The 27,999-nt window shown below is 55.6% G+C and overlaps 4 protein-coding genes across 28 annotated transcripts in view; 2 read left to right on the top strand and 2 right to left on the bottom strand.

Moving 5' to 3' along the window:
• Position 1: 1 nt before the first annotated feature.
• Positions 2-4,554, bottom strand: LOC103557732 (protein phosphatase inhibitor 2 family member C-like). Of its 3 annotated transcripts, none has more exons than XM_008530394.2 (8): positions 3,844-4,554; positions 2,344-2,451; positions 2,130-2,201; positions 1,806-1,894; positions 1,458-1,709; positions 919-1,077; positions 703-834; positions 2-142 (listed from the first exon to the last, which is right to left on the bottom strand). In XM_008530394.2, the coding sequence occupies exons 2-8, from the start codon at positions 2,424-2,426 to the stop codon at positions 84-86; spliced, it is 846 nt and encodes a 281-aa protein (XP_008528616.2). In that variant the 5' UTR covers positions 2,427-2,451; positions 3,844-4,554; the 3' UTR covers positions 2-83. The 3 variants fall into 3 exon arrangements, with proteins under 3 accessions (XP_008528616.2, XP_008528612.2, XP_008528614.2); XM_008530390.2 differs by lacking the exon at positions 3,844-4,554 and adding an exon at positions 2,809-3,619; XM_008530392.2 differs by lacking the exon at positions 3,844-4,554 and adding an exon at positions 3,245-3,347.
• NEURL4 (neuralized E3 ubiquitin protein ligase 4) lies at positions 4,341-16,250 on the top strand. Of its 12 annotated transcripts, none has more exons than XR_011523609.1 (29): positions 4,341-4,747; positions 5,687-6,131; positions 6,353-6,418; positions 6,564-6,862; positions 7,030-7,141; positions 7,233-7,321; positions 7,853-7,925; positions 8,075-8,339; positions 8,589-8,770; positions 9,085-9,170; positions 9,277-9,451; positions 9,550-9,748; positions 9,870-9,946; positions 10,039-10,117; positions 10,483-10,652; positions 10,746-10,877; positions 11,187-11,332; positions 11,445-11,669; positions 11,772-11,870; positions 11,958-12,122; positions 12,317-12,481; positions 13,024-13,182; positions 13,564-13,760; positions 13,887-13,974; positions 14,066-14,173; positions 14,293-14,437; positions 14,604-14,716; positions 14,797-14,962; positions 15,548-16,250. XR_011523609.1 is itself a non-coding variant. In XM_070563016.1 (29 exons), the coding sequence occupies exons 1-29, from the start codon at positions 4,466-4,468 to the stop codon at positions 15,750-15,752; spliced, it is 4,695 nt and encodes a 1,564-aa protein (XP_070419117.1). In that variant the 5' UTR covers positions 4,347-4,465; the 3' UTR covers positions 15,753-16,250. The 12 variants fall into 12 exon arrangements, 8 of the variants coding, with proteins under 8 accessions (XP_070419117.1, XP_070419121.1, XP_070419116.1 ...); XR_011523608.1 differs by having other exon boundaries at positions 10,483-10,658; XR_011523611.1 differs by having other exon boundaries at positions 4,343-4,747; positions 9,293-9,455.
• Positions 16,250-20,016, top strand: GPS2 (G protein pathway suppressor 2). The gene is made up of 11 exons (XM_008530396.2): positions 16,250-16,570; positions 16,777-16,939; positions 17,325-17,434; positions 17,514-17,626; positions 17,754-17,833; positions 17,927-18,009; positions 18,371-18,524; positions 18,633-18,722; positions 18,809-18,888; positions 18,976-19,071; positions 19,242-20,016. The coding sequence occupies exons 2-11, from the start codon at positions 16,846-16,848 to the stop codon at positions 19,323-19,325; spliced, it is 984 nt and encodes a 327-aa protein (XP_008528618.1). The 5' UTR covers positions 16,250-16,570; positions 16,777-16,845; the 3' UTR covers positions 19,326-20,016.
• The window catches only part of EIF5A (eukaryotic translation initiation factor 5A), a 22,829-nt gene continuing 14,485 nt past the window's right edge, over positions 19,656-27,999 (bottom strand). The window contains exons 6-12 of one of the 12 annotated variants that reach the window (XM_070563045.1): positions 25,311-25,615; positions 24,375-24,534; positions 22,302-22,487; positions 20,979-21,083; positions 20,640-20,771; positions 20,473-20,546; positions 19,656-20,294 (exon numbers count right to left, since the gene is read on the bottom strand). In XM_070563045.1, coding sequence (XP_070419146.1) covers positions 20,484-20,546; positions 20,640-20,771; positions 20,979-21,083; positions 22,302-22,466 — 465 coding nt within the window. In that variant the 5' untranslated portion in view covers positions 22,467-22,487; positions 24,375-24,534; positions 25,311-25,615 and the 3' untranslated portion in view covers positions 19,656-20,294; positions 20,473-20,483. Of the gene's footprint in view, positions 20,295-20,472; positions 20,547-20,639; positions 20,772-20,978; positions 21,084-22,301; positions 22,488-23,014; positions 23,188-23,557; positions 23,957-24,010; positions 24,248-24,374; positions 24,535-24,637; positions 25,177-25,310; positions 25,616-27,999 lie in introns of those variants that run through there. The other 11 variants (XM_008530395.2, XM_070563052.1, XM_070563047.1 and 8 more) reach the window with 11 other exon arrangements.

Genomic DNA, 27,999 nt, shown 5'->3' with positions numbered 1-27,999 from the left:
ATGCCTGCTCTTCTTCTCTTTATTGTCCACCCCTAAGGTGGTGACGGCAGGGGAAGGTTGGTCCCCACCCCATGCCCAGCTGGCTACATTTTCCATTGTCTGGCTTCTTCCTCTTGAGTCCACTGAAGCTGCAGAGTTGCATCTGGAGAGAGAAGGGGTTGGGTTAGTGGCTTTTGTGCAGCAGGCATGAGATTGGCCCATGTGACCCCCCCGGATTCCGTAGAACCTACCCACTCAGCTCCTCTCCCTCCCTGGGTAGTGCAGGTAGCCCCTTGCCTCAACCCGGGCTCAGGCTCATGTCTGTGCTGGTTTAGGTGTGGGGAGTTTGGGTTGCTTCCAGGTACCCTCTCCGAGCTTTCTGGGCTTCGCCAGTTCAGCCCTTTGGATACCAGCAACTGACACCAGCTGGACACCGCTTGGGAACTACGGTCTTTGGATAGGGCAGTACCTGGAGTAGGGTGGGTGGCAGAGAGGAGTCAAGAAGGAGGCATGGGGCCAGCAGGTGGTATTAAGCTGGAGGGGGTCCTAACCCCTTCTGAGCCTCCCTGGTTCCTCCTGCACAACAAGGGCCTTGCATGCCAGGATGTTTAGGGCCTCCCTTAGCACCTGTTGCCAATCTATTGGCCTGAAAAGGGTCAGGGTTGGGGGGAAAGGAGCTTGCCAAGAGCCAGGTCCAGTGAAATGGTGGCCTGGTGCCCTCACCAGGTTGTGATGGTGTCACTGTCAGGGAGTTCTCGGTAGCCTTGGGATCCTGAAAGGGGCTTCCTATGTGGTCCAGCAGACGGACTTCAGTGCTTATGGGATTCTCAATCATCCAGTTCAAGCTTGTGGAACCTGGAAGCATCACAGTTTGGGGCACCCATCAGTCTGTTGGTTCTCAGCTCTCCTGCCCCTAGGCTGACCCAGCCCAGCTCTCACCATCCTCCTGCTCAACTTCTGGGTCCTCCTCAAGCTCTGGGTGGGGAGAGCGCCTCAGGTATCTTCCTTTGCTATAATACTCCTTGCGTTGCAGATCAATTTCCTGCTCCAACATGATGGTGACGGGAGCTGGGAACTGATTTCTTAAGGTAGGGGGATCTGAGGAGTCACCCAAGTCAATCTCAGTCTCAGGCCCCTCAGGTATCCATTGTGGCCCCCCACCACAGGGGAGAAGCTGAAGCCCCAGGTTCTCATCTCACTTCTATTACCTCCTTCCATTTTAGAAAACCTCAGTAACCTCTCCATACCCCACCGTTCTCTTGGGCTTTCTGTTCCTCCTTACCAGCCAGCCTTCCTTGGGGACTATCCTGATGGGGATCCCACCCCAGCGGGACTCTGTCTTCCCTGGGGTCACCATCCAGCATTACCTCCCTCTTAGGCAGGACCCTAGGCAGACGCCCACTGAGGAAAACAGGCTATAGTGGAGAAGGCTCTGAACAACAATTCCCCCGTGTCCCTGGGGCCCCGCCATAGCTAACCCTTGGCTTCTAGGATGTGGTTCCGGGTCACCAGGTCAGTCTCAACTTTGACTCCTCTGGCCAGTCCTCCTGCCCAGCTTCTCTCCACAGGCCTGGGCTCTGGGTTCAGCATCACACCTCGACTGCCACTGCCCATACTGACACTACCCCCATTGCTGTTCTTCTTATTATCCAAGGGTAGGTTTTTCTGAGTCTTGAGGAACTTTCCTTCATTGTAGTGTGTCTTGCGGCGCTTCTCAAAATCACTGGAGTCTGTGGGCCAGTGTAAGAGCTTGGTTTTCCCTCCAAGCTCTCGCTGAAAGTTCACTCCACCTCCCCTTTTCATTCAATCCCCGACCCTCATCTCACATGTCTTGGAAAAGTTGTCTGAGGACCCTAAGCTTCTATTATCACTGTACTGGAGGACCTTGGGGCAGAAATTGTCCATTGTTGCAAACCTGAAGGGGAGGGAGACTAGTTGGGGGCACTGAAGGGCGAGAACAACAATGGGGGCAGGTGGTAGATAGGGCGAAGCTGGCTGACTCCCCCACCTTGGCCTTGGTCAGTTCTGATGGGAATTGTAGTACCTCCCATTTTAGGGGCCAAAAAGCAGAGCTGGCTCAGACCCCAGAGTCCAGAGGTGGAGGGAGGAAGAGGTCCCACACCCCTACTGAGCTCTGGCAGGACTCTCACCTCTCTGCTAGCTCCTCTGGAGTCACTGTGTGGGAGGAACCCTCAAGCAGGTCCTCATTGTTGTCCTGCAGCCTGCAGAGGAAGGAGGAAGCAGTGCTGAGAGGGAGGCATCAGGCAATATCCAGTCCCTGAGGCCTCTCTGCCTCCTCCCCACGTCTCTTCCTTTGAATAGGGAAGAGTCTGGGCTGAAGGGCCCAGACTGAGGGCTCAGCACCTGTGGTAGGGAGTGCTGGGCTCATCCACCTTCATAAATCCGTAGTCCTTGTCAGCAGGGTGGTAGGTGGCCAGGATATTCATTTCATCCCAGCGCTGAGACTTTTTCCTGGGGTGGGGGAAGGACACACAAAAAACGGAAGGAAACCTGGTGACCTCTTCCTTACAGACCTCCCTCATTTTTTCATTCAAAACCTTTTTCTTGTACCCTCTTTGTAGTTCCAGAGGAGTAGGAGGCTGGGGATAGGATCACACCTAATGATAATCAGTTACTACGTGGCCAGGGTCTGTCGGGTACCTACTGCTCTCCCCCAAAGGCCGGGAAACAAATTTCCCACCCAATCACCCTCACCTACTCTCAAGTTCTCAGGACACTGCCCATTCCCTTCTGGCTCCGCCCCCTCCAGTGTCTGGAACCCCTCCCTCCCGGCTCCGAGCAGCGTGCCCACTGAGCTGGGCTTCTTACTTCTCCACACTGGGGGATTTCTGCATCAAGATGGAGCTGCAGTTTTTTAGGATGCCCCGGGGCCGGTCCTCACAAGGTTTGTGGGGGTGCAAGAAAGTTGACCCAGGGCGCGAACTGCTTCCCGAGTGGCACACCCCAGACCCACCGGACCCAAGGCTGGACGTCCCGGATACTGTGGTTCCAGGAAAGGGGGGATTAAATCCACCAGCGTATGTGCCAGACACATGGCTGTGGCCCGCAACCTCCCCAGGGTACTGGTTGGGCCCAGAACCGAGGATCGCTGCCCCCCCGGAGGACCGGCTAGAACCAGGACTGTGAATTACGACTCCCCCGGAGTGAGGGGGGTGCCCAGAACCGTGACACAAGACTACTCCGGAGGGCGGCCTGGCGCCTGCCTCTACTCCTCTGATGCCTCCTCGCACTCCCCTGGTTGCACCTCCAGGGGATTCCCCGTTGAGGTAGCCAGCAGCCCCCAGAGAGTTCTGCTTCTCCATGGCCCCACCAGGGGGCCACTCTCAGCTACCCCGCCCTGCCTCCCTACTCCGCATAGCCCCGCCCCCTGGGGCCCCGCCCCCACCGCGGCGGGCGGGGCAGCTTGGGCTGAGGACCTGGTCCCCTCCCCCTCTGTTCTCTGGCGCCGCGGAGGGCGGAATCAAGACTCTATCTATATAGGGACCTCAGGCTGGGAGCCCCTCCCTTTCTGTCCCACCCAAAGACTTTTCTTTGTCTGTGGGATTTATTCCCGCCCTTCTCCCCCATCACCGCCCTTATCGGAATTATCCAATCATAGTCAGGGGTCCTGGTCCAGGGTAGAGAAGACTTAATTGTGACGTCACAGTCCTCCAGCCTTAGCGCGAGCATCGGAGGGCTGGGCTGGGGCTTTACTATTAGCTGTGGGGGGTCTTTTGGGACCGTCAGCGTCGTTGCGTGAAGCTGCCTTCCGGGGTTTCTTTGGACTCTTTATTCGTGGCTTTAAAATCTAAGAGTTTGGTTGGATTGGAGTTCAAGGTGGACTTGAATAGAAACATCGCGAACCTTTTTTCCTCCAAAAGTCGGCCCGCTTTGCCTATCACGAGAGGTGATACAAAATGGAGTGATTGCGACACTGTCGTAAGACATATTCGGTCTCAGCGGTGTGGAGGGCAGAGATTTTCATTTATAAAACAACCAGTTCCCTCCTCTGGGTCCTCCAGACCCGGCTCACACCACTTTCAAGAGGATAGCGCGAAAGGAAGACACCTCCTCCTCTTGCCGTAAAGCGAACACTGCAAGGTGTCGCCTGCCTTGACGAGGGCGGGGTCGTCGGTGCCGCTGTCGCAAAGCCGAAAGTGTTGGGGCTCCAGCGCCTCCTCCGTCGTAAAGATGTCTGCGGCAGTTGCTTCTTCCACTGTCGCAAAAGCTCCCTGCCCAAATCTTCACCCTTCTCGGAGTCACTCCGTCACCTCTGCGTGTCGTAAAGCAAACCTTCCGACCCCGTCGTCCTTCTGTTCCCACCGTGGTAGACTTAGCTCCCTAGCCCGGGATGCTTCATTGCCCGGCAGTGCCGTAAAGCATATCTGGCCCCAGCCCCTGGTCCTAGTCCCTCAGGGTGTCTGTGCACCGCGGTTGCCACGGTGCCGCCAAGTGCGGCTGTCGCGCGGCCCCGGTGTCAGCGGCGATGGCGGCGGGGTCGGGTGGGAGTGGGGGCTCTGGGGGAGGCCCCGGGCCGGGGCCGGGTGGGGGTGGGGGCCCCGGCGGGAGTGGCCCAGGACCGGGGTCCGGCGGGGGTCTAGGCAGCGGCGGGGAACTGCACCCGCGCACTGGGCGCTTGGTGAGCCTGTCGGCCTGTGGGCGTATAGCGCGGCGGCAGCAGCCGGGCCAGGAGTTTAACCACGGGCTCGTGTTGAGCAGAGAACCCTTGCGTGATGGACGCGTCTTCACCGTCCGCATCGACCGCAAGGTGCGAAGCTGGGGCCGCGGAACCGAGATGTGGAGGGTGGTGGGAGGGGACGAGAGGGAGATGGGGTCGGACAGCCAGGGTAGCCCATATCTCTGGGTGCGGAGAGGGAACCGACAGACCTTAGGACACCAGGTGACGGGCAGGAAAGGAGCCTGAAGTAGAAACATTCAGCCTGAAGGCGAAGGACACAAGGAGAGCTTGAATTTCTTCAAGACCCAGGAGCAGGGAAGGGACGCAGGGCCTCACCCGCTAGAATGACTAGGGAACAGACCTCTTCGAACAATTTCTGGGAGATGGAGGATGGAGAGATGGCAGAGAGTGATGGGAGGAGAAGAGAGAGAACCAAGGAAAGAACAAACCGTTAAAGGACAAACTCATGGGTTGGACTGGAAGGATGGGTGAGAAGAGAAAGTCAGAGAGAGGGAGTTGTGTATACTTGTGTGCGACTTATTGAAGAGGGCTGGCGCCCAGAGGGGGAATTTGGGAAGGCAGTGAGTGTGAGTGGAGCCAGAGCCTAGAAGAGAATTAGACTGGGGGAAGAGAATGATATATAAGAACCAGGGATATATATGGGCATGGAGAGCTGTGAATTTGAGTGGTTGAGGAGCCACAGAGACCAGGGAAGTTAGGGCAGGGGGTTGGAACCAGGGAATTTAGCCAGCATGGTGGGGAAAGTAGTGGTGTTGTAGACACTGAGCGCCCAGAGTACAGAGCAGAGTTGCTAAGGGAGAGCGGGCCCAACAATCCCTGAGCCAGAGTCGAGAAAGTTACTTATGGGACTGCATTTCTGGATTAGTGTCTCATGTCTCAAGACAGAAAAGCCACTCAGCTGTCTGAGAGGTGGGAACAGGGAGATGCAACGGCCTCTGAAATGTTTCCTAGTGGTGGGAGACCCATTCGTGGCCCATCCTGAGTCTCTGTTCACCACTCTCATCACAGGTCAACTCCTGGAGTGGCTCCATTGAGATTGGGGTGACGGCACTGGATCCCAGTGTGCTGGACTTCCCAAGCAGCGCTACGGGACTAAAGGGGGGCTCATGGGTAGTGTCGGGCTGCTCGGTGCTGAGGGATGGACGTTCTGTGCTGGAGGAGTATGGTCAGGACCTAGACCAGCTTGGCGAAGGGGACCGTGTGGGCGTGGAGCGCACAGTAGCTGGGGAGCTGCGGCTCTGGGTGAATGGGCGGGATTGTGGTGTGGCTGCCACGGGCCTGCCCACTCGTGTCTGGGCTGTTGTGGACCTTTATGGCAAGTGCACTCAGATCACCGTGCTACCCCCTGAGCCAGGCTTCAGCCCCCCTACTCCCATCTCCACACCTCCCCTCGAGCCCTCTGCCCCCCCGGAAGATTCTGCCTTGGCTGAACAAGGGACCTCTGGAGATGAAGGTGAGAACACAGCTACAGCAGTAGTGGAGGAGTGGGGTGGAGGGAATGGCTGAAGGAATGGGGGAAATGTAGTGACAAGTGAGGCTGGGTGTGGGCAGGGGCACTCAGACCCCAGAGTCTGTTGAAGGGGAGAGCAGGGGCTAGAGGAGGGGGTCTCCTGGCTGTGGGCCCTGCAGCAGGGGCTGAACCCTTATTTCCCTCCCATCCTACCTGGTCCCCAGCCTTCATGGTGTCCCCAGCGCAGGCCCGGCCAGAGACGTTTCCTAACAGCCTTGAGTCGCATAATGGTGAGGGCTATGGGTAGGCCCTGGGAAGGGGAGCGGGATATGAGGTGGACAAGGGAGGGGTCTCAGGAGAGGGGTAGGGAAAGAGGGGCAAGCCTGCGGATGTAGAGGCTTATTTCAGCTTCTTTTCTCCATCCTGCTGCTGTAGACTTTGCCAGCATGGAGCTCTCTGAGGTGGTGAGCAACGCCATCCTGTCTGCCTACAATGGGGGACTCCTAAATGTGAACCTGAGCTCCCCACCGGCAGGGGAAGGGCTGGGGTCTAGCAGTGCTGCCACCTCTCCCATCCTCACTTCCAACGACGCGCTGCTCTTTCATGAGAAGTGTGGAACCCTCATCAAACTCAGCAACAATAATAAGACAGCTGAGCGCCGCCGGCCCCTGGATGAATTCAACAATGGGGTTGTCATGACCAACCGCCCGCTCCGGGACAATGAGATGTTTGAGGTGTGCAGGATCCTGGGGTCTGGCTGGCACCTCACCTGCTGGGAGCTAAAGATGGGGCTTGATTCCTGACGCTGGAAGGGTAGGGCCTGGGGAAGAACCAAGGGCTGAGGGTCCTTTCTCTGCATTTACATTCCCTGCCTCTCCCTTCTGCTATCACTCTACCCAAGATCCGCATCGACAAGCTCGTAGATAAGTGGTCGGGCTCCATTGAGATTGGTGTCACCACCCACAACCCCAACAATTTAGAGTACCCAGCGACCATGACCAACCTGCAGTCAGGTACCAGCCCCTGGCAGGGTCGGGGTATGGGCCTGGGGTCGGTGAGGTGAAGGAAGCCCAAACCCTAACCAGGGTGTCTCCTTTTCACTAGGCACCATCATGATGAGCGGCTGCGGGATCCTGACCAATGGCAAGGGGACCCGCCGAGAGTACTGTGAATTCAGTCTGGATGAGCTGCAGGTGAGGGGCATGGAGCCTGGGCCACTCTCCAGCGAGCCCCCGTACTCTGCATCCCTGCCTGGGCACCATAGTCCCCTCTGGGACCTAGGGCAAGGCCTTCTATCTTTTGCCAGAAGGTTTCTTCTGAAAAGGCAGGGTTGCCCAACAGTTAGGCACTCAGATTTTGGAGTCACGTGGGTTTAATTCCTTTTACTGTTTGGCCATTTGTGGTAGTGACCTGAGGCAAGAACCTTATCCTCTTTGGTAGCTTTTTTTTTTTTCCTCCCTAATTTCTAAAATGAGCCTGTTAGTAGTATTTTATAGGTTGTCATGGGGGTTAAAAAAGTTGATGTTTATAACATGGAACACAGTGCCTGACTTGCATTGAGCACCCAGGGTGGTCTGAGACTCATGGGAACCTTTTAGAGCTGTTCCTCTGTGCCATAGGATGGTGGGAAGGTTTTAGGATCGCTCTCTTCTCACAGCCCCCAGGACAAGTGTGGAGCCTATTTGTGGATGGATTCTAGACTGTTATTTTTCTGCTTTGAATAGGAGGGCGACCACATTGGTCTCACGAGGAAGTCCAACTCTGCCCTACACTTCTTCATTAATGGCATCGATCAGGGTAAGGGGAAGCTAAGAGAGGGCCATTGAGCCAGGGCTTTTGGGGGGGGATCTGTGCCTCATCCTCCTGCCTCTCTTTGATGCTCAGTCTCCCTATATTTGACTCTTCTCCCTTCACTCACCCATTCCCTGTGCCTTCCACCCCCACAGGTGTAGCTACCCCACTGACGCCCCCAGTGGTGTACGGTGTGGTGGACTTGTATGGGATGGCAGTGAAGGTAACCATCGTCCACAATAACAACCACAGCGACCGTCTCCGCCGGAACAATGCCATCCTGCGGGCACTGTCCCCTGAGGGTGCTCTCCGCCGTGCTGCTCCTGCTGCCCAGGCAGAACCTGAGCGCCTGCTCTTCCACCCCAACTGTGGGCAGAAGGCAGCCATCACCCACGAGGGACGCACAGCACTGAGGCCCCAGTAAGGTCCATGGGGTGGGGAGAAGCGTGCCGAAGGGGCTCTAATAGGATTGGGGGACGGGGAGGGAAGTGGGAGGCAGAGAGAGTTCTGGCCTGGGGCATTCTAGACAGAAAGGAAGGGAGCCTCCTGGAGTGTGAAGTTTAGCTGGTTGACGTGGGGCAGTGGGTGTCGGGCAGGCATCACTAGGCTAAGCTTTGGCATGCTCAGAGTGTGTTTTGAGGTCTGAGTCCCCACTTGCTGTGCCCTCAGTGCCACCGATGACTTCAATCATGGCGTGGTGCTGAGCAGCAGAGCCCTGCGGGATGGAGAGGTGTTCCAGGTGCGCATTGACAAGATGGTGGACAAATGGGCTGGCTCCATTGAGATTGGTGTCACCACCCACAACCCTGCCTACCTCCAGTTGCCCTCCACCATGACCAACTTGCGCTCTGGTGAGCTCCCAAGAAGGACAGGGCCAGGATAGGGTCCTAGAGAGGAAGCTGTCCCCGAAGCCCTGACACTTGTTCTCAGCCCGTTTTTTGTCACTCTTGTGACGACTCATTCAGTGGCTGAGGAGTGCCACGTGGACAGGGCCTGCAGCTGGCTTGGGAACTGCAGAGGTCTCTTGCCCTGCCCTGGGAAGAAAGCCAACTGTCAAAGGAAAGGCAGACTGGGCTGATGGCTTTGGGGAGTAATATGGGGACTGATGTATAAAGGAGAGCAGCCCTGCTTTCCCTCATGTCCTCTGCCACTCCTTGTCCCCCAGGGACCTGGATGATGACCGGAAATGGGGTGATGCACAATGGGACAACCATCTTGGATGAATATGGGCACAATCTGGACCGCCTCAAGGTGGGAGAGTGGGGGGACCGCCAGGACTCAGCAGTGGGGAGGTAGGCAAGGTGGGGCTGCTGCAGGACCAGCCCAGGCAGGAACTCTGCCTGACTCCTCACTCCAGCCCCCCTTCTTCCAAGGCAGGGGACACGGTGGGAGTGGTGCGGCGGGAGGACGGGACTCTCCACTTCTTTGTCAATGGCATGACTCAGGGCCCTGCCGCCTGGAATGTGCCCCCCGGTGTCTATGCTGTCGTCGATCTCTATGGCCAGGCAGCGCAGGCCACCATCGTGGACGACGTGGGTGAGGGCCGGGCTGGGTAGGGACAGGGGGTGGGGTGGCCTTGGGAGGCCTCAGAGACAACTGTAGGCCTGATGGGTGATGTCCACTCTTGCAGAGGTGCCCCCTGTCCCTGAGCCACTCCCTGAGGCGAACAACCAGGCGTCTCCAAGCTCCCCGTCGTCAGGGGCTGGGGGCTCTGACCTGCGATTCCACCAGCTGCATGGCAGTAACGCAGTCATCACTAACGGGGGCCGCACTGCGCTCCGCCACAACTGCCGCAGCGAGTTCAACGACGCCATCGTCATCTCCAACCGGTCAGTGCCTAAAGTTTCATGTCCCCACTCTCCTACTGCTCAGCCTCAGTTACCCCAGCCTCAGCTACCCCAGCCTCAGCTACCCAAATAGGGCCTGTCTGATTGCCACTCTCCCTGGCAGGGCTCTGCGGGATGGCGAGCTGTTTGAAATTGTCATTCAGAAGATGGTGGATCGCTGGTCAGGCTCTATTGAGGCTGGTGAGGGGCACCTGTGTGTATGTGCGCTGGGGGGAGGTGCTGGCTGCCTGTGGCTGGGGGCTTGGCTCTGACCTACCCCTGTCTCTTCCCAGGAGTGACTGCTATTCGGCCAGAGGACCTTGAATTCCCCAACACTATGACAGACATTGACTACGACACGTGGATGCTGAGGTCGGGCTGCCTGATCTAGGGATCAGCTAGGTGGGGCTGGGTGGAACTGGCTGGGAGGAGGGAAGCAGGGTTTGAGGCCTCTGGTGGCCATGGACAATGACATACCTAAGGGATATGGGTGCCCCTTCCCTTTGATTTAGGGAGCCCTCTCCCCTACTGCAGGGGCTCAACCCTCCTTTCTCTTACGGTAGTTTCTGCTTTTCCCTGATGGCCTCCCAGGGATGTAGGAGATAAGATTAGGCCTCAGACTCCAGATCAAGACCCCAATCCAAGGCACTGGAAGGTTCTGACAGGCAGAGACTGGGCAGGGACCCGTGTGGGCAGGAAGCTAGGTAGCTGACTTGTCCCTTCTGCCATCCCCCCAGCGGCACAGCCATCATGCAAGATGGTAACACGATGCGCAACAACTACGGGTGTGACCTTGATGCACTGGGCACAGGTGCACGCATTGGCATGATGCGAACTGCCAAGGGCGATCTGCACTACTTCATCAATGGCCAGGACCAAGGCGCTGCCTGCTCAGGCTTGCCTCCGGGTAAAGGTGACTGCTCTGTGGCTTTCAGCCTGCCACCCTCAGCCTGGCTCACCCTGGGCTATCAGGTTTCTGACCTGGTCTTTCCCTTCCCAGAGGTATATGCGGTAGTGGATCTGTATGGCCAGTGTGTCCAAGTGTCCATCACCAATGCCACCGGTCCCATGGACAACAGCCTGGCGACTAGCAACACTGCCACTGAGAAGTCATTCCCCCTGCACTCCCCAGGTTCAGTCGGCAGGGAGGGAGGAAGGGAGGGCAGGCTCTCCTTGCCTGCTATGGGCCTGAGGGATACAGCTTCCAGGGCGGGGAAGCTGTTCAAAGACAGGCTGGCTGCAGCAGCTGCAGGCTAAGGGGAGGGAACTACCCCTGGTGGGAAGCAGCCAAGAAGAGGGGACGAGGTTATGCCTGGTACACAGGGCTTGGCAGATGGGACCTTTATGTCACTTTCCTGTTTCACCTAAAAGCTTTGCTCTGTGTCCTGTCTGAAGCTTGCTGCCCCAATCCTACCCTTCCTCCGGTGCCATCTTTCCGCAGTGACTGGCGTGGCTCACCGATTCCATAGTACTTGTGGCAAGAATGTCACTCTGGAGGAGGACGGCACAAGGGCAGTGCGTGTGGCTGGCTATGCTCATGGCCTTGTCTTCAGCACCAAGGAACTCAAAACTGAGGAAGTCTTTGAGGTAGGCTGCGGAGATGTGACAAAGGAGGCTGCCAGGCCCTTCACAACAGGGCCAGACTGCTTCCTACCCTCCTGCCCCTACCTAGTGCCAGCCAGTCTTTTCTCTCTCACAGGTGAAAGTGGAAGAGCTGGATGAGAAATGGGCAGGTTCCCTCCGGCTAGGGCTGACCACACTAGCGCCAGGGGAGATGGGCCCTGGAGCAGGTGGTGGTCCGGGGCTGCCTCCCTCCCTGCCAGAGCTACGGACTAAGACCACCTGGATGGTGTCCAGCTGTGAAGTGAGGCGTGACGGGCAGCTCCAGAGGATGAACTATGGCCGGAACCTAGAGAGGCTGGGGGTGAAGCAGCTGGCTCCAGGGATAGGGGTGGGGTTGGGCATAAGGCTGGCAGGGAGAGGTGGGCTGAGCATCTGTCCTTGTCTTGTCTCACCTTGGTCCTAGGTGGGGAGCCGTGTGGGCGTTCGGCGGGGGGCAGATGACACGATGCACATCCTGGTAGATGGAGAGGATATGGGGCCTGCAGCCACTGGCATTGCCAAGGTAGACCCAGTACCCTTCCTTGGGTTCTGGGGGTGGGATTGAGGTCTTCCACTGATCTCTGACTTTCTAGGTCTTGTGTGCCCCCAGAACGTTTGGGCTGTGTTGGATCTTTACGGGCCAGTGCGGAGTGTGTCTATTGTCAGCTCCACGAGGCTGGAAGAGCCAGAAGGCACCCAGCCTCCTTCCCCAAGCTCAGACACTGGGAGTGAGGGCGAGGAGGATGACGACGAGGGCGAGGAGCATGGCCTGGGAGTAAGCGGCTACAGCAGGGCCTGCTGGGCAAATGGATGGGCATTTAGTGGGCCATTGGCCACCAGCTTGTTTTGGGATTCTCTGATCCAGCCCTGGACAGGGAGAGGCTTATATGCAAGCTCTGTGTAAACTCCAGAGGGTAGCTTGGGCCTCGCATCGGCAACCCCAGCAGCTCAGTTTCTCTTCCATACCAGGGCCAGAATCAAGTGGCCATTATGCCCACAGTCCTGGAGTTCCTAGAGAACCATGGGAAGAATATCCTCCTGTCCAATGGGAATCGTACAGCTACGCGAGTGGCCAGCTACAATCAGGGCATCGTTGTCATCAACCAGCCTCTGGTGCCTCAGATGCTGGTCCAGGTGGGCCTTGCCTCCTTATCCCCAGTTCCTTTTGTTCAGGGTGACTAAGGACCAGCTCTCCTGGAGAAAGGCCTTTCCAGGTTGAGGACGAAGTGGAAAGCAGGCTCCTCAGATGAGCTTCCTGGGTTTTTGTTCATACCCTCTGGTGGGGGTTGTAGATCAGTTACCAGGAAGTGCTCACCTGGTGACCGGTGAGGGAAGCAGTAGGGAGGGGCTCGGGGAGTCCACGGGAGATGCCTGATCCTGTATGTGGGAACAGGGAGGGCTTTCTGCTGCAAACTAAAAGATGTCAAAGTTAGCTAGCTGAAGGAAACCCCTAGGCACAAGAATCCTTATAGAGGCCACAGCAAGACCAAGGCTGAGAGAGGGAAGGAAACAACTGAGTTTGCAGTTTCTCGTCCCTCCAAGCATCAGAAGGGGCAGCATCCGAGGCCACACTCTGGGAGATGCTATCTTCCCTCCCTGGCTGGGGTGAGGAGCCTGGTTCTGCTGGGCCTCTTCCCAGGAGGCCATGACTGGGGAATAGTTGCCTTCTCCCCCAGGTGCGGATAGACTGCCTGAACCGGCAGTGGACATCTTCCCTTGTCCTGGGAGTCATCACCTGCCCACCAGAGAGGCTCAACTTCCCTGCTTCTGCCTGTGCCCTCAAACGGGCAGCCTGGCTGCTGCGGGGCCATGGGGTCTTCCACAACGGTCTCAAGGTGGGTAGGGAGCAGAGAGAAGGGAGAGGGCCAAGTCTCTGAGTGTGGAGGGGCTGGCCAAAAGGGAGAAGCGGGCCCCTGGCTCTGCAGGTAGGACCGCAGGTAGAAAGGGGAACTGTAGTTGGGTTACGCTGTGGTGAGTGGGCAAAGGCACGAGTGTCGTTACCTGGACACTCTCGGGCTTGCCGCTGCCTCCTGTTTCTCTGCTGTGGAGAATGTTGCAGTGGGGAAAGTCGGGGTGAGTCTAGGTAACTGTAGGGGAGGCAGTAGAGCCCAGGCAGTGGGTAGATGTAGAGGCAAAGCCCAGGGACCGGCCACCTGAAGAAAAGTGAAGGGCAGGGGTGGCCGCTGCAGGTGGGAGTCTGATCTCTGGGAAGACAGTGTGTCTCTCCTCCCAGATCTGTGAGAAGTTTGGGCCAAATCTGGACACATGTCCTGAAGGCACCATCCTGGGACTGCGGCTAGACAGCTCTGGGGGGCTGCATCTCCATGTCAATGGGATGGACCAGGGGGTAGCTGTGCCGGATGTCTCCCAGCCCTGCCATGCGCTTGTGGACCTCTATGGGCAGTGTGAGCAGGTGAGTGGCAAGGGAGGAGGGAGTGCCTGGGAGACTGGCTGTCTGAGGAAAGGGGAAGTCTGGTCCAGGGAAGGGATCAGCAGGCCCTGGGGGCTGGTCACACTCTGGCTGACCACTCCTCTGCAGGTGACAATTGTGAGTCCTGAACCAGGGGCTGCCAGTGGGAAGACTGCTGGAACCCAAGGGGACATGGAAAAAGCTGACATGGTGGATGGTGAGCCAGCCTGAAGGGAGGATCCTACCTCACCCCCACCCCATACTTCTAGCCCCAGCTCCCATGAGCTGTGCCCTCTCTACCCCATCAGGTATCAAGGAGAGTGTGTGCTGGGGTCCGCCGCCTGCTGCTAGCCCTCTCAAGAGCTGCGAGTACCATGCCCTTTGCTCCCGTTTCCAAGAACTGCTGCTGCTTCCTGGTGAGTCCCTAGTCCCCCCAGAACCTGCCTCATTCTCTGGAGGTCAGTCGGAAGGAGGCCACATGTTTGAGACCCAGGGTGGGAGCCACAGCACCAAGTCTGCCACTCACTCTCCGCAGAGGATTATTTCATGCCTCCACCGAAGCGTAGCCTGTGCTACTGTGAGTCTTGCCGGAAGCTGCGAGGGGATGAGGCCCATAGGCGCCGTGGGGAGCCTCCCCGGGAATACGCTCTGCCTTTTGGCTGGTGCAGGTTCAACCTCAGGTACGTGTGGAGCAGGGTGATGTGTCTCCTTTACTGTTCTTTGCCCCCTTGAGAAAGGGGGGTCCCAAGAGGGTGTATGGGAAGAAGTGACAAGCTTCTTGTTTAGGGGATAACCTTGGGGAGCCAGTGACCTTTGTCCAATGTGCCCTATCTGTCCACCCCCTAGGGTGAATCCCCGCCTGGAGGCTGGGACACTAACCAAGAAGTGGCACATGGCGTATCACGGGAGCAATGCGGCAGCTGTCCGGAGGGTGCTGGACCGAGGGGAGCTGGGAGCAGGTACCGTGGCACCGGCAGAGGCAGGGCAGGCTGGGCCTGTGGGCCATGCAGAGGCTGCCCTGACCCAGCTCTCTTCACAGGCACTGCCTCCATCCTAAGCTGCCGGCCCTTGAAGGGAGAGCCCGGGGTAGGGTTTGAGGAGCCTGGCGAGAACTGTGCACCTCCTCGGGAGGAGCAGCCGCCGCCAGTGCTGCTTTCCCCCTCCCTCCAATATGCTGGGGCCGAGACCCTGGCATCCAAAGTGCAGTGAGTACATGGGGGTGGGGGGCGGTGGGGGACAGGGAGACTCGGGTCTCCATGATTTGCCCTGCCATTCCCACCTTGTCTTGCTAGTTCCTCAGTCTCCACCCTAGCCCTTTCTTCACACGTTCACTGAACAAATACCACTTATTTTGTGCTATTTCAATGAACAATGAACAAAAAAGGGAACCTTGCTCTTGTGGAACTTAGGTTCTCTCTCACTCTAGAATGTTTATGCATAAGTATTTAGTATTTTTAAAAGTGAAAAGTAAGTGTTATGGAAACAAAAAGTGGAGTGGGGTAAAGTGGATCAGAAGTGTGGTCGGAGTGTGCATATTAAATGGGGTAGCCGGGGTAGAAATTGTTAAGGTGAGATTTGAGCCAAGGCTTGGAGAAGGAAGTGAGGGAGTTAGCTAAGCAGGCTTTGGGAGGAAGACCAGTTCAAGTAGAGAGAATGGCTAGACCCAGGTCTCTGAAAGGTGGGAGTGTCCCCTAGGAAGAGCAGGGCCAGTGCAGTGGTTGCCATTAGCAAGGGGGAGGGAGATGGGGACCAGGGGCCTCACCACCCTATTTCTGCTTCTTGCTTGACAGATTCCGGGACCCCAAATCCCAGCGGACGCATCAGGCCCAGGTGGCGTTCCAGGTGTGTGTGCGCCCTGGCTCCTACACTCCTGGTCCCCCTTCTGCTGCCCTCAGAGAACCTCCTGACCCTCACTTCAGCCCAGCCGAACTTGAGTGGGTAACCAAGGAGAAAGGGGCCACGCTCCTCTATGCCTTGCTGGTACGGGTGGAATGAGGGGTGAGACCTCACAACTACAAGCACAGTTGGGCCTTGGGCCTGTGGACTCTGAGTGACGACTGCCTCCAACTCATTCCAGTGACCCATGGCATGCACAGGTGCTCAGTCTGGCAAAAGCACGGGAGCACGTAGGCAGGCTCTCAGATGTAGATGGGAATGGAGCACATCTCCATGTCCAGGGCCCAAAACACTCCCTCTGAGGTGAGGGAGCTTGTGGGGAGCCCAGCTCCAGGCCCTGGGTAACCCCCCTTCATGCACTGATTTGGGGAACACGACTCCCTATGACTCCCTCCCCCATATCACTTAATTTATTTCCGTTTTTGTTCCTGATTACTGTGAATCCCAGAGGAGTCTCCCTGTGCCCCACATGAAGCTGCTTTTTCCCGGGGCCACCGGGCGGGAGTGGGGAAGGGCGGGTGCAAGGCAAGGTGGGGGCCCTCTGTACAGTTGTTACTGACTCTGATTTCTAAGGAGCCAATAAACACCGTCTCAGAACACTCGCCTCGGCCTCTCTCGCGCGCGCCCCTCAGGGGAGCCCCGGCCTGCCGGGGCTGTCCCCGGTGTGCCCGGCCCCGCAAAATGAGGGGCTCTGCCCGCGGGGCGCTCCGCAACTGTCGCGCGGTCAGGCGCGGCGCGGGCCCGGGCGCCCCGGCGGGGTTTGGACAACGCGGGCATCCGTCGCATGCGCTTCCGCCTCTTCCTTTCCGCCCAGCCGCGAGGCTGGCTGCTGCCCTGGAAGGACTCAGCTCAGGTGCCGGATGTGACGCAGCGGCCAAGGCGCGCAGGAGGCCGCGGAGAAAGCGAAGAGAAGGCGGGTAGGGAGGGGCCGGCGCCCGGGGTTGGCCGGGCAGGGGGCGGGGAGCGCCGCGCCGGAGACTCCGGCGCCGCCCGCGCACGCGGTGGAGCCGCGGCTGTCGGCCGGGCCGGGCAGGGCGGCGGGCGCCGGACACGTGACCGGGGCGGCGGGCGGGCTTCCGCCTGGGCCGGGCAGGGTCCCCTCTAAGCGCCCGTCTGCCCTCAGGCCCGGTCCGAGGTCTGGCAGTCAGTGACAGAGCCGGGCACACACGGCCCGAGCGCCCCCGGCGGCACCATGCCTGCGCTCTTGGAGCGCCCCAAGCTTTCCAACGCCATGGCCAGGGCGTTGCACCGGCACATCATGATGGAGCGGGAGCGCAAGCGACAGGGTGAGCCGGGGCAGAAGCGGGCGGACACACGGCCCAGGGCGGCACTGCTATCCCAGGGCTGACTCCCACCCATGGGCCGACCAGTACGCTGGCCGCCGAAGCTGGAGGGGGCATGGAACAGCCCCGTTGTGGTGGGAGTTGGAGGCCAGGTCTAAACTTTAGAACCCCTGAGCTGGGAAGGACCTTGGAGAGCACCTAAAAAACCCTCCCTCTCCCTATCCCCTATTGCAGTGATGGGGAAGCCTGTCCCCTCAAGAGGGAGAGAGCCATTACCAAGAGCATAAAGGAGCACTGGGATAACTAGTTTTTGCTGTTCCTCAGTTTCTAACGTTCTAATATTTTAACCACCCTGCAACTTTGCCATTCTCCCTGACTCTTCCTCCAGAGGAAGAAGAGGTGGACAAGATGATGGAACAGAAAATGAAGGAAGAGCAGGAGAGAAGGAAGAAAAAGGAGATGGAAGAGAGAATGTCGCTAGAGGAGACCAAGGAACAAGTAAGCAGTCCCTTGATCTCTCCCAACTCTTTTTTCCCTTGGCTCTCCTGCCTTTATCTTCTCTCTCTTCCGTTCCCAGATCCTGAAGTTGCAGGAGAAGCTTTTGGCCCTACAGGAAGAGAAGCACCAGCTTTTCCTGCAGCTCAAGAAAGTTTTACATGAGGAAGAAAAACGAAGGCGAAAGGAGCAGAGGTGGGATTGGAGAGCTAGAAATAAGATTGGGGACAAAGTGTAACTGGGGATCAGGTAACAAAAGGTCAGTGTTTAATGGCAAAAGAGGGAGTACTTGTCCTTGATTTTGACCTGCCTTTCACTCCAGTGACCTGACCACTCTGACATCAGCTGCATACCAGCAGGGCCTGACTGTTCACACAGGAACTCACCTCCTCAGCATGCAGGGTGAGCTTTATAGAAACCACTTGTTAGAATGGGCCTTCCTGGGGGGTTGCAGCCTCCCATTTCAGCATCAGTGAAGCCCCTCTCCCTCCATAGGGAGCCCTGGAGGACACAATCGCCCAGGCACCCTCATGGCAGCTGACAGAGCCAAACAGATGTTTGGACCCCAAGTGCTTACGGTAAGAGGATTGGGTGTCTAACCCACTGTTTTTCCCTACTTCCACCCAGACCTAGGCATCCTCAGTTGACCATTACAGTCATGCGTTGCTTAATGATGGAGAGACGTTCTGAGAAACACCATAGGGTGTACTTATACAAACCTAGATAGTTTGTATAGCCTACTACACATCTAGGCTATATGGTGCTAATCTTATGGGATCATTATCGGTGTATGTGTGGTTCACTGTTGACTGAAACATTGTTATGCGGTGCATGAATGTAACACTTATCTGTATCAGTAAAAACGGGGCATGCACAAGTTACTTGAGTTTCTGCTTTCAAGGAGTTTACACGCAATGAGTTCTCATCCTCCCTTTTTAGACCCGGCACTACGTGGGCTCAGCAGCTGCTTTTGCAGGGACCCCAGAGCACGGGCAATTCCAAGGCAGCCCAGGTGGTGCCTATGGGACTGCTCAGCCCCCACCTCACTATGGACCCACACAGCCCGCCTACAGTCCTAGTCAGCAGCTCAGGGGTGAGTGGTGGGAAAAGAGGGAGAGGGCTTTTCTTAAGGCCCAGAGGGAGGAGTGTTAGAAACAGGCTAAAAGAAGGTTCTAATGGCTGTGCTTCCTGCCTTTCTCAGCACCTTCAGCGTTTCCTGCAGTGCAGTACCTGTCTCAGCCACAGCCACAGCCCTATGCCGTGCACAGCCACTTTCAGCCCACCCAGACAGGTGGTAACACCCCACGAACGGGCCCTAGTTCCGAGTCCTCCCTTCCTCTTCTTCACTCATTTCATACACTGCTCTTCCCCACCCAGGGTTCCTCCAGCCTGGTGGTGCCTTGTCCTTGCAAAAGCAGATGGAACATGCTAACCAGCAGACTGGCTTCTCTGACTCAGTAAGTATGGAGCCTTGGGAAGTCAGGGAAAGGGTTAGACTAAGGGGAGCCCTAGGCTGCCTCAGGTTCTGACTCTGTTCTCTGCAGTCCTCCCTGCGTCCCATGCACCCCCAAGCTCTGCATCCAGCTCCAGGACTCCTTGCCTCCCCCCAGCTCCCTGTGCAGATGCAACCAGCAGGAAAGGTAAGGATGCTAACCACACCTGTCAGAACCTGTACACTAACCAAGGAAAATAGGATTGGGTAGGACAGGTGGCCCACACCTCCCTTTTCCCCTCCTCCTGGGGGTAGTTGTGAGGGTGTGAAGAAGGGAGACTATGCACGCTGACAAAGCAATCCTTTCATCACCACCAGTCGGGCTTTGCAGCTACCAGCCAACCTGGCCCTCGGCTCCCCTTCATCCAGCACAGCCAGAATCCGCGCTTCTACCACAAGTGACCACGAGATTTTATCTTCAGCCTCACCCCCACTCCCTGCATGGGTGAGGGGCCCTGGTGTGTCCCAGTCCTAGGCCAATAAAATCTATCTGCCACTGCCCCTGGCTGCTACTGTCTGTGTTGCCTCCCACCTGGACTAGGCCAGGACTAGGCCCAGACTGCTTGGAGGGTGGGGGGTGGCAGGCAGGTCCACGGTAAGTCACAGTGGGACAGTGGGTTGATTGATTGTAATGAACTCAGTGGCAGAATTCAATCTTATATTCTGGTCTCCAAATTTACCTTCCAGTCAACAAATACCCATTTAATCCAAAGCAGCGGCTGAGTTGGGGGCTTCATATTAAACTTGTAGTTTTATTCAGGTTTGATTTTAACAAATGTGTCGGGGAGAGAGCCCGCAGGAAAGGGTGAAGCCCATGGGGGCAGGGCCCTCCCAGATGCCTGAGGAGGGGGCAGGTCCCCTCCCCTCTCCTCCTCTTCCCTCCCCATCAATAGGGATCTGGGGAGAGACATAGGCAGGGGAGGGGGCTGGTCCCCAGTCTGTGGGGGTGGTACTTGGGGTTAAGGGCCATGGGGAACAAGAGACCAGACCAAGGATGCGTCGGGGAAGGGCACAAGGACCATTTGCTAGAATCCACAGCTTTCTGATTCCAGATTGAATTAAAAAAAAAAAAAAAAAAAAAAAAAGAACTAAACCACAAGCAGCACCCACCCCCTCTCCCCCACCAGGGCTGTAGTGCGAGGGGAGAAGAAGAGGGCAGCTTCACCAAGGCCATGGCTCACTCACTCCTGGCCAAGGGAGCAGGGTGAAGGGCAGGGGCTCCCCGACAGATTGAGGGGGTGGGGGAAACCAAAATAAAACGTCAAATAAATTGTGTAGGAGTCGTCCAGCCAAGGGCCGGGCCAGAGCTGGGCCAGGCTGGGGGAGGGGGCCTCTGTAGGCTCGAAGATCACTGCTGCCACCACCGCCACCCTGGGTAGGAAAGAGAAACCAGGTAAGACAGCATAATACCTTCAATAGGACAAAGAGTGAGGTGGACAGGACCATGTTGGGGGTGGAGAGTAAGCCCAGAACAATTAAGACTAAAGCAACTCTTTGCTGGGACAATCCAGTGTGTGAAGAGGGCTGGAGGAGAGTTTGTCACACTCACCTAGGAGCCAGTTATTTTGCCATGGCCTTGATTGCAACAGCTGCCTCCTCTGTCATGGCGGACAGCACCGTGATCTGGAGGAGCAAGAGGGATAGTCAGAAGTCTGAGCTCAGAGGAAGCAGCACAAAGAACAAAGCTGGGCACAAAAGAAAGGGGGGACATCATACCAGGATCTCTTCTCCACAGTCATATTTCTGCTCAATCTCTTTGCCGAGGTCTCCCTCAGGCAGACGAAGGTCCTCTCGCACCTCCCCACTGTCCTGGAGCAGTGATAGATACCCATCCTGGATGCCAATCAGCTGGGGGCAGATAGGGAAGGAAGCTGAATGAGGCCCAGGTAGGTTGAGGATACATGGTCTGATGGACAAACTGGGGCAGCAAACTGCCAATACTAAATACCCTCTCCTCCTGCTATTTCCCTCCTCTCTCCCAGCACAAGCTCTTCCTGTCAATCTGTATTTCCCCCACAAACCACTAATCCACCTACACTCAGACCATCTACATACCTGGAAATCATTCCTTTTGATGTTGGGGACATCCATATTATGAGTTGACGGGCAGATATCTTCATATTTCTTCCCAGTAAAGATGTCGATACCAACCAGGTGGACCTGTGTGTATGCATCACATCAAAGAGAAACCCAACCAAGCTCTAGGATGGAGGAGATAAAGGCCCATGTTGTTCCTAGCTGGTGAGGGAAGTCAAACTATGCTGTTAGGGCAAAGATTAGGGGAGGTGGAATTGAACCAATCAACTTGAGAAAGAAACACTGAAGCCTCCAAAAACAACCTGAGGTGATAAGACCACCATTGAGACTGGGGTTGACAGCACCAGGGAAACTGTAGGGCAGGCCTGGAGCAGTCAGTTACCCTGACCCATCAAAACACGGACAGACAAGAGGCGAAGAGCCTAGGGGATGGGAGGAGTCTAGGTAAAAGTCTGGAAGAGTTTCCTGGACATCAGCATAACAGGCTGAGAACTTGGGAAATAAGAAAGGTAGAAGGGAAAGAGCTGAGAAAATAGGACGGCACGAGAAAGGACTATGCAATTAGGAAATACGGAAACCAGAAAGAACACAGAAAAGGATCTAGACGTTAGGGGTAACCCAGGACAAATGCCAAGTCAATAGAAGATAGAAAAACTGATTAGGGAACAAAACTACAAAAATCCAACAAGGATGAACGAGATTGAGCTTTTGATGGAAAAGAAAAGTCTGAAGTGATGAAAGCACTAGCAAGAAGGTCAGGACCCAAGAAACCAAGGAGGAGGCTCAGAGAACTCAAGGAGGAGGGCAAGCAGAGGCAGTTTGACACTGCGTCAGAGGTCCAAAGGGAAAGCTGGCACTGCAGAGTGGGGCAGCAGGGTGATCTGGAAGCTCAGAGGTACACCTGGAGTTCCTGCAGGGAAGCCTGCATTCTGTGTTAGGATTGTAGAAACTGTGGGCAAAGTGAAGGAAACCAAGAGCACCTACAAAGACTCAAGGACAGAGAGACAAAGGAGAAAAGTAAAAGTCAGGAATAAGGAAGGACCAGCTGAACAGCCTGAGCATAAAGGACCACCAAGAGAAGTTAGAGACTTACACAAAGATGGAGAAAGGAAGCGATTACCAGAGAATGGTGGGGCACAGGAGGATAACCAAGGAAAAGGCTGAAGGCTGGGGAGCAGGTATAGTAGGCATCCAGGGCTGAGTGCTGAACACAAGGAACTGGATGGTAAGAAAAGAAGGAAAGGAAGGTAGAGGGCTAGGACTGATGACAGCTTGCTGCCAGGAACCCCATGGATATGGGAGGTGCAGGGAAGGCAAGATGTGAAGAGGTGAAATTCTAACCTTGGCGTGGCCGTGTTTGCCAGTCTTGGAGGTAGACATCTCCACGATCTTACATGGCCGGCCTTTGAGCACCACAAAGCCATTCTTACGTAATGCTGAGCACTGCATCGGGAAGGTGGCTGAGGCCCCTGCATCTCCTGTCTCGAAGTCCAAATCATCTGCCATTTTAAGAGGCTTCGATTCCAACTAGAGTCAAGAAGAGAACTAGGGTCAGCAAAGACAGAGATTAACAGGGGCTCCAACCTATTCCACTCTCTGGAAACATTACTTCATTTCCCCCCCAGCCTCTTATTCCATTACCCACCTAACATAAAGTCGAAGTCCCTAGATTAAATATTGTTTGGAATCACAAAATACTTCAGAACTGGTGTATATATGAGGTGCGGGTGGGAGGAGGAATAAGCTGCATCCCCACCCCCAAATGAAAGTGAGAGGTGGCTCGGGAAAAGAAGGCTCCAGGAAGTTAGGATGCCAAATCTCTGAGATGGGCAAAGGCCTAATTCCTGGGAGGGGGAGGACTCAGGTGTTACTTGCCACTGAAACCAACCACCCCTCTTCCCCACATATAACCAGGGCTATAATTAGGTGAGCAGCTATGAGCCAGCAAAAGGGCGGGGCTAATGGGGGGGAGGAGAAGGGAGGGTGGAAACCGGAGGACAGGGCCCCACCCGTCTCTGTTACACCCCCCCCCCCCCCCCACCGTATCCACACACAAGCCAGTCACTGGTACAGGAAACCACAAGGCCTCTTTGGGGGATTCCCGCCTCTCCAACACGCGTTTACAGATGCAGTGGAGGGGGAGAAAGTAAAGTTGTTTTCAAACTGATCCCCCTGCCAAACACCTCGGTCTTGTTTCCCAAAGGGAACCCAGGAACCCAGCCTCTCCTTGAAGGCCCTCCCACTTTTCCCAGGATGCATCGGTCCTGTCGGCTTTTCAGGCCGGGCCTGTACAGTCAGTAGAAAGTGGGGGAGTGGGGAGTGGTGAATGACAATAAAATGAAAGCAAAAGGCTGGTAGTAGTGAGTAGTATAAATTATACTAGGATAGTAGAGTTAAGGACTCTAAAATCAAGAACTCCCAAATCAGACACAGCGAGGAACACAGTGACAAGGTGAAGAGCACCCATCACAGCGCGGAACTCATCTGCCCTGGACTTTAAGACGCTGTCGGTACAACCAAGAAGAGTTGGGCTCGCGTCCAATCGTCCTCGGTTTCCCCATTTCTCTGATCTCCCAGCGCAGAAGAGTGCCACTTACACCTGGCTGGCAGCCTCACTTCACGTGAGGATTGGGGGAAAGTTTCAGGGGCCCATGAGGTGGGGGCGCGCTAACATATGCCCGCAGCAGGCTCTCCAGAGTGATCAGGATCTGGGCCTCGGGCTTCTCCCACTCCTCAAAATTCCACACTCCCTTAGGCGCCCGCGAGGACCAGCTCTGCCCGCGCCGGGGGTTGCCGGCTCCCCCCCACCATGTGGCCGCCGGGGGCTTCCGGTGGCCGGGATCTGGGGGGAGGGGTCCCCACGCTGCCATGCGGCCCCGGTCCACGTTCGGCCATGCGGCCTCCGACCCCGAGGGCAGCCTCCCGTGGGGCGCACTTCCGGTGCCGCGGCCGCCCCCTCCTCAAAAGCCGGAGCCACGCCGCCTCCCCTCCCCCCCGCCGGCCGCCAACCCCCCCCACATGCCCTCTCACCGAACAGCCCCCTCCCCCACCTCACGTGGCCGCGCGGCGCCCGGTTCTCAACGGCCCAGGTACCCTTGTCCCAGCGGGCCGATCTGGCCCCCGGCCCTCGTCCTGGTGTGGCCGCCCGGCGGCCTCTCCCGCGTGGCGGCCTCGCGGCTCACCGTCCCCCGCCCTGCGTCGCTCCAACGTCACCCGGCCGGCCCCAACCGTCACCCTGCGCGCCAACCGGGACGCGCGCCCGCGCCTCTCCGCAACTCGCGCCGCTCGCCGACCGAACCCCGTGCGGCGGCGGCCGCCGCTCCCCTCTGCCCCCTCCCCGACCCCCGCGCAGTCCCATCTGTGTGCCCAGGCCAAACCCAAGATTCCGCGCACGCGCGCCCTGCCAGCTCTCACCTCGCGCGAACGCAGTGACTCGACTCCGTCCGCTCGCCGCGAGTCCAACCGCTGCCTCCGAGCCGCTGCCGCCGCCGCCGCCGCCTCTACCGCCGCCGCCGCTGCTGCACACGGGTCTTAGTACGCAGGCGCCGACTCCCCACTGACCAACCAAGCAGCCCTGTGACAGCCGCGCAAGCGTGCTATCTATCTCCTCGGCCCTCCACCCCCGCACTGCGCAAGCGCACAGATCCTCCCCGAGCTCCACCCTCCCTCCCACCTACCCATCCAATGACGCTCATACGTGACCCCGCCCCTCACAAATCCTGAGCTCTTCCCACCAGTAGGCAACGCGCAGGCGCACCCGGTTTTTTAAGCCCTTGAACCACCTCTTCTCTCCCGGTGATAGACCGCTAGCCCTACCGGACAGTCCTTGCGCCTGCGCAGTAAGGAGCCCTGCACTCCACACCCTCTGAAGGAAACGCCTCGGCCTCAAAGCGCATGCGTGCTGGGAATCCTGAACGCCCCTTCCACCTCAAACGTCGTGTGTACGCCCGGCGTTGAAAAGACCACGCCACGGTACGCTTGTCTTGTCCAGAACGCATGCGTCTTAGGAAATGCCCCACCTCGGCTTTAACTGGACGTAAACGACTCACACGTTTCAGAAAACTTGCACTGTGGGTGGACCCCTTGTCTCGAAACCCATCCCCCCGGTCCACACATGCGCAAGAGAGCTCTTTCCGCTCCCCAGTCCTAGCGCGCTAGTGTGGTCGGGTTACCACCCATCTCGGCTTCACTTCTCTAAACTGTACGCCTCTGCTCTGCCATAGAGTTTCACCCGGAAAGATAGAGCGGTCCTGTCCCAGCCACCATCTTGTTTAAACCTTCGGTCCTTATTGGTCCTTATGGCTTCCATAGAGGCCTTTTTACCTCTGATTTCTAAATAAAGAGACTTACGTGACATTTCTCTTTTTCCCAACTGTTCTCTGCGGTCTCCAAAACAATAGCGAACACCCTTAGAAAAAATTCTCCATGAAGAAGAGTGGTATGTTCAATTCCACTGACGTTCTCTATAGCATAGGAGATAACCGTGAAGCTGGAAACAAGCTACCTCTCGGAATGTGTTTCCCTGGCCCTCGCTCTTGGGAAGAAAGCGGCTTCTTTTCCTGAAACTTTATAGTCTTTTCTCTCCAGTTCCCAGGTTTCCATCACTACCTTCACGGCTGCCTTGTTTGTGTCGGTAAGCTAGGCGGACAACAGTACTGTGGAACAAGACGAGCAACTAAATATCTGGTCTTGGAATCCAAAACCCTGAATCTGGTTCTTGTTTTGTCCAAGAATCCTGTGATACGGTAGATCTGAACAGCAAGCACTATCTTGAGTTACTACATTTATGCTATCACCCCTAGCTCCTTCCATTCAATTTTTTGAAATTTCTGCCCTTGTCTTTGTTAAAAAAAAAATTCTAGGGTGCATTGTTTAAAAATTCAATTCCTGCTCTTAATGATGTGTTGTCCATATGATCCAACAATTCCTTTCCTAGGTATACCCAAAATAAAAATGGGTATGCCAAAAAAGCCTTGTATGAGAATATTTACAGCAGCGTTATTCACAGAAGCCAAAAGGTGGAAACAACCCACATATCCATCAACAGATGAATTGATAAATAAATTATGGTATGCAGATGTAATGGAATATTATTCAAACACGAAAAGGAATGAAGTACTAATACACGCTACAAGCAGGTGAATTTCAAAAACATGCTAAGTGAAAGAAGCCAGATGCCAAAGGTCACCTATTCTATGATTCTATTGTGAAATATTCAGAATAGGTAAATCCGTAGAAACAGAAAGCAGATTGGTAGTTGCCGGGTACTGTGGGGCAGCCAGAGGAGGGGTAACTGCTTACAGGGCTGGGGTTTTATTTTAGAGTGATGAAATGTTTTGCAATTAGGTAGAAGTGGTGGTTGGACAATGCTGTAAATGCACTAAATGCCATTGAATTGTTCATTTAAAAATGGTGGGGCTGGCCTGGTGGCGCAGCGGTTAAGTGGGCACGTTCCGCTTCCTCGGCCTAGGGTTCGCCCATTTGGATCCCGGGTGCGGACATGGCACCGCTTGGCAAGCCATGCAGTGGTAGGCGTCCCACATATAAAGTAGAGGAAGATGGGAACGGATGTGAGCTCAGGGCCAGTCTTCCTCAGCAAAAAGAGGAGGATTGGCAGTAGTTAACTCAGGGCTAATCTTCCTCAAAAAAAAAAATAATAATAAAATAAATAAAAATCTGTCGTACAACGAATGTTCAAAACAGCATTATTCATAATAGCCAAAAAATGGAAACTACCCAAATGTCCCTCAATTGATGAAGATGTAAATAAAATATGGTATATCTATACAATGAAATATTATTCAGCAATAAAAAGGAACGAAGGACTGGGTACATGTTACGACATGGATAAACCTTGAAACATTATGCTAAATGAAAGTCAGTCACAAAAGACCACATAGTAGATGATTCTATTTATAGGAAATGTCCAGAATAGGCAAATCTATAGAGACAGAGTAGATTAGTAGTTGCCTAGTGCTGAGGGGTTAGGGGAAAGAGGAGTGACTGCTAATGGGTACAGGGGAAGGGGGAGAGGGTGTCTTTTGGGGTGATGGAAATGTTCTAAAATTGATTGGAGTGATGGTTGCATTCTTCAGATATTAAAAAACATTGAACCTTACAGTTTAAATAATTACATTGTATGATATGTGAATTATATCTCAATAAAGCTGTTACTTAAAAAATATATTGCTGGGGCTGACCCCGTAGCTGAGTGGTTAAGTTCATGCACTCCGCTTTGGCGGCCCAGCTTTCACTGGTTCGGATCCTGGGCGCGGACATGGCACCACTCATCAGGCCACGCTGAGGTGGCGTCCCACATGCCACAACTAGAAGGACCCACAACTAAACTATACAACTGTGTACTGCGGGGATTTGGGGAGAAAAAGAAAAAATATATATCTATATTGCCGTCTTTGTATGACAGGACATAGTGTGCATAATGTGACAGTCTTAATTGGCTCATTTCTCTGAGACATTGGGGAAGTGTCCGAGCTGAGCAAAGGCACAGCTACATGATAATTAAAGGTGGCTGAGCGACAACAGCCCCCAGGAGCTTCCAATCAAAATAGAAGAGGCACCAACAATCGTGATAGGAGACTAAAGCATGCACACTCTGAGAAAGAGAAGGGCCAAATCTTGCATAGTATTGTAGAGAGATGAGATAGCACCTGGGGGGACCACAGGGGCATTGCATCTATGCAGTCGCCAGAGTCCAGGGTAGAGTCCTCAGCTTTGTAAGCCCCAACATGTTATTTTGGCAATCAAGTCCCTTCTTTAAGGAAACTTTTCCTGAACTACTAGACTAAGTCAGCTTCTCATGTTCTGTGTTCTCATAGCAAACAGATCTCAGTATTATCACAGATTGTTGATATTTATTTATCTGTGTAATTGCTTTACTAATGTCTGGTCTTCCCCATTAGAATATACCCTGTATAAGGACAAGAACCTGTCTGTTTTGTTTACCATTGTGTCCCCAGCTCCTGGAACTGTGCCTGGCATATATTTGGTACACTGTAAGTATCAATTTAATGTCAAGCGA

This window comes from Equus przewalskii, chromosome 10 (assembly GCF_037783145.1).
Source record: "Equus przewalskii isolate Varuska chromosome 10, EquPr2, whole genome shotgun sequence".
NCBI lineage: Eukaryota > Metazoa > Chordata > Mammalia > Perissodactyla > Equidae > Equus > Equus przewalskii.
The sequence above is the reverse complement of the archived record's forward strand: the minus strand, read 5'-3'. Positions and strand labels throughout refer to the sequence as shown.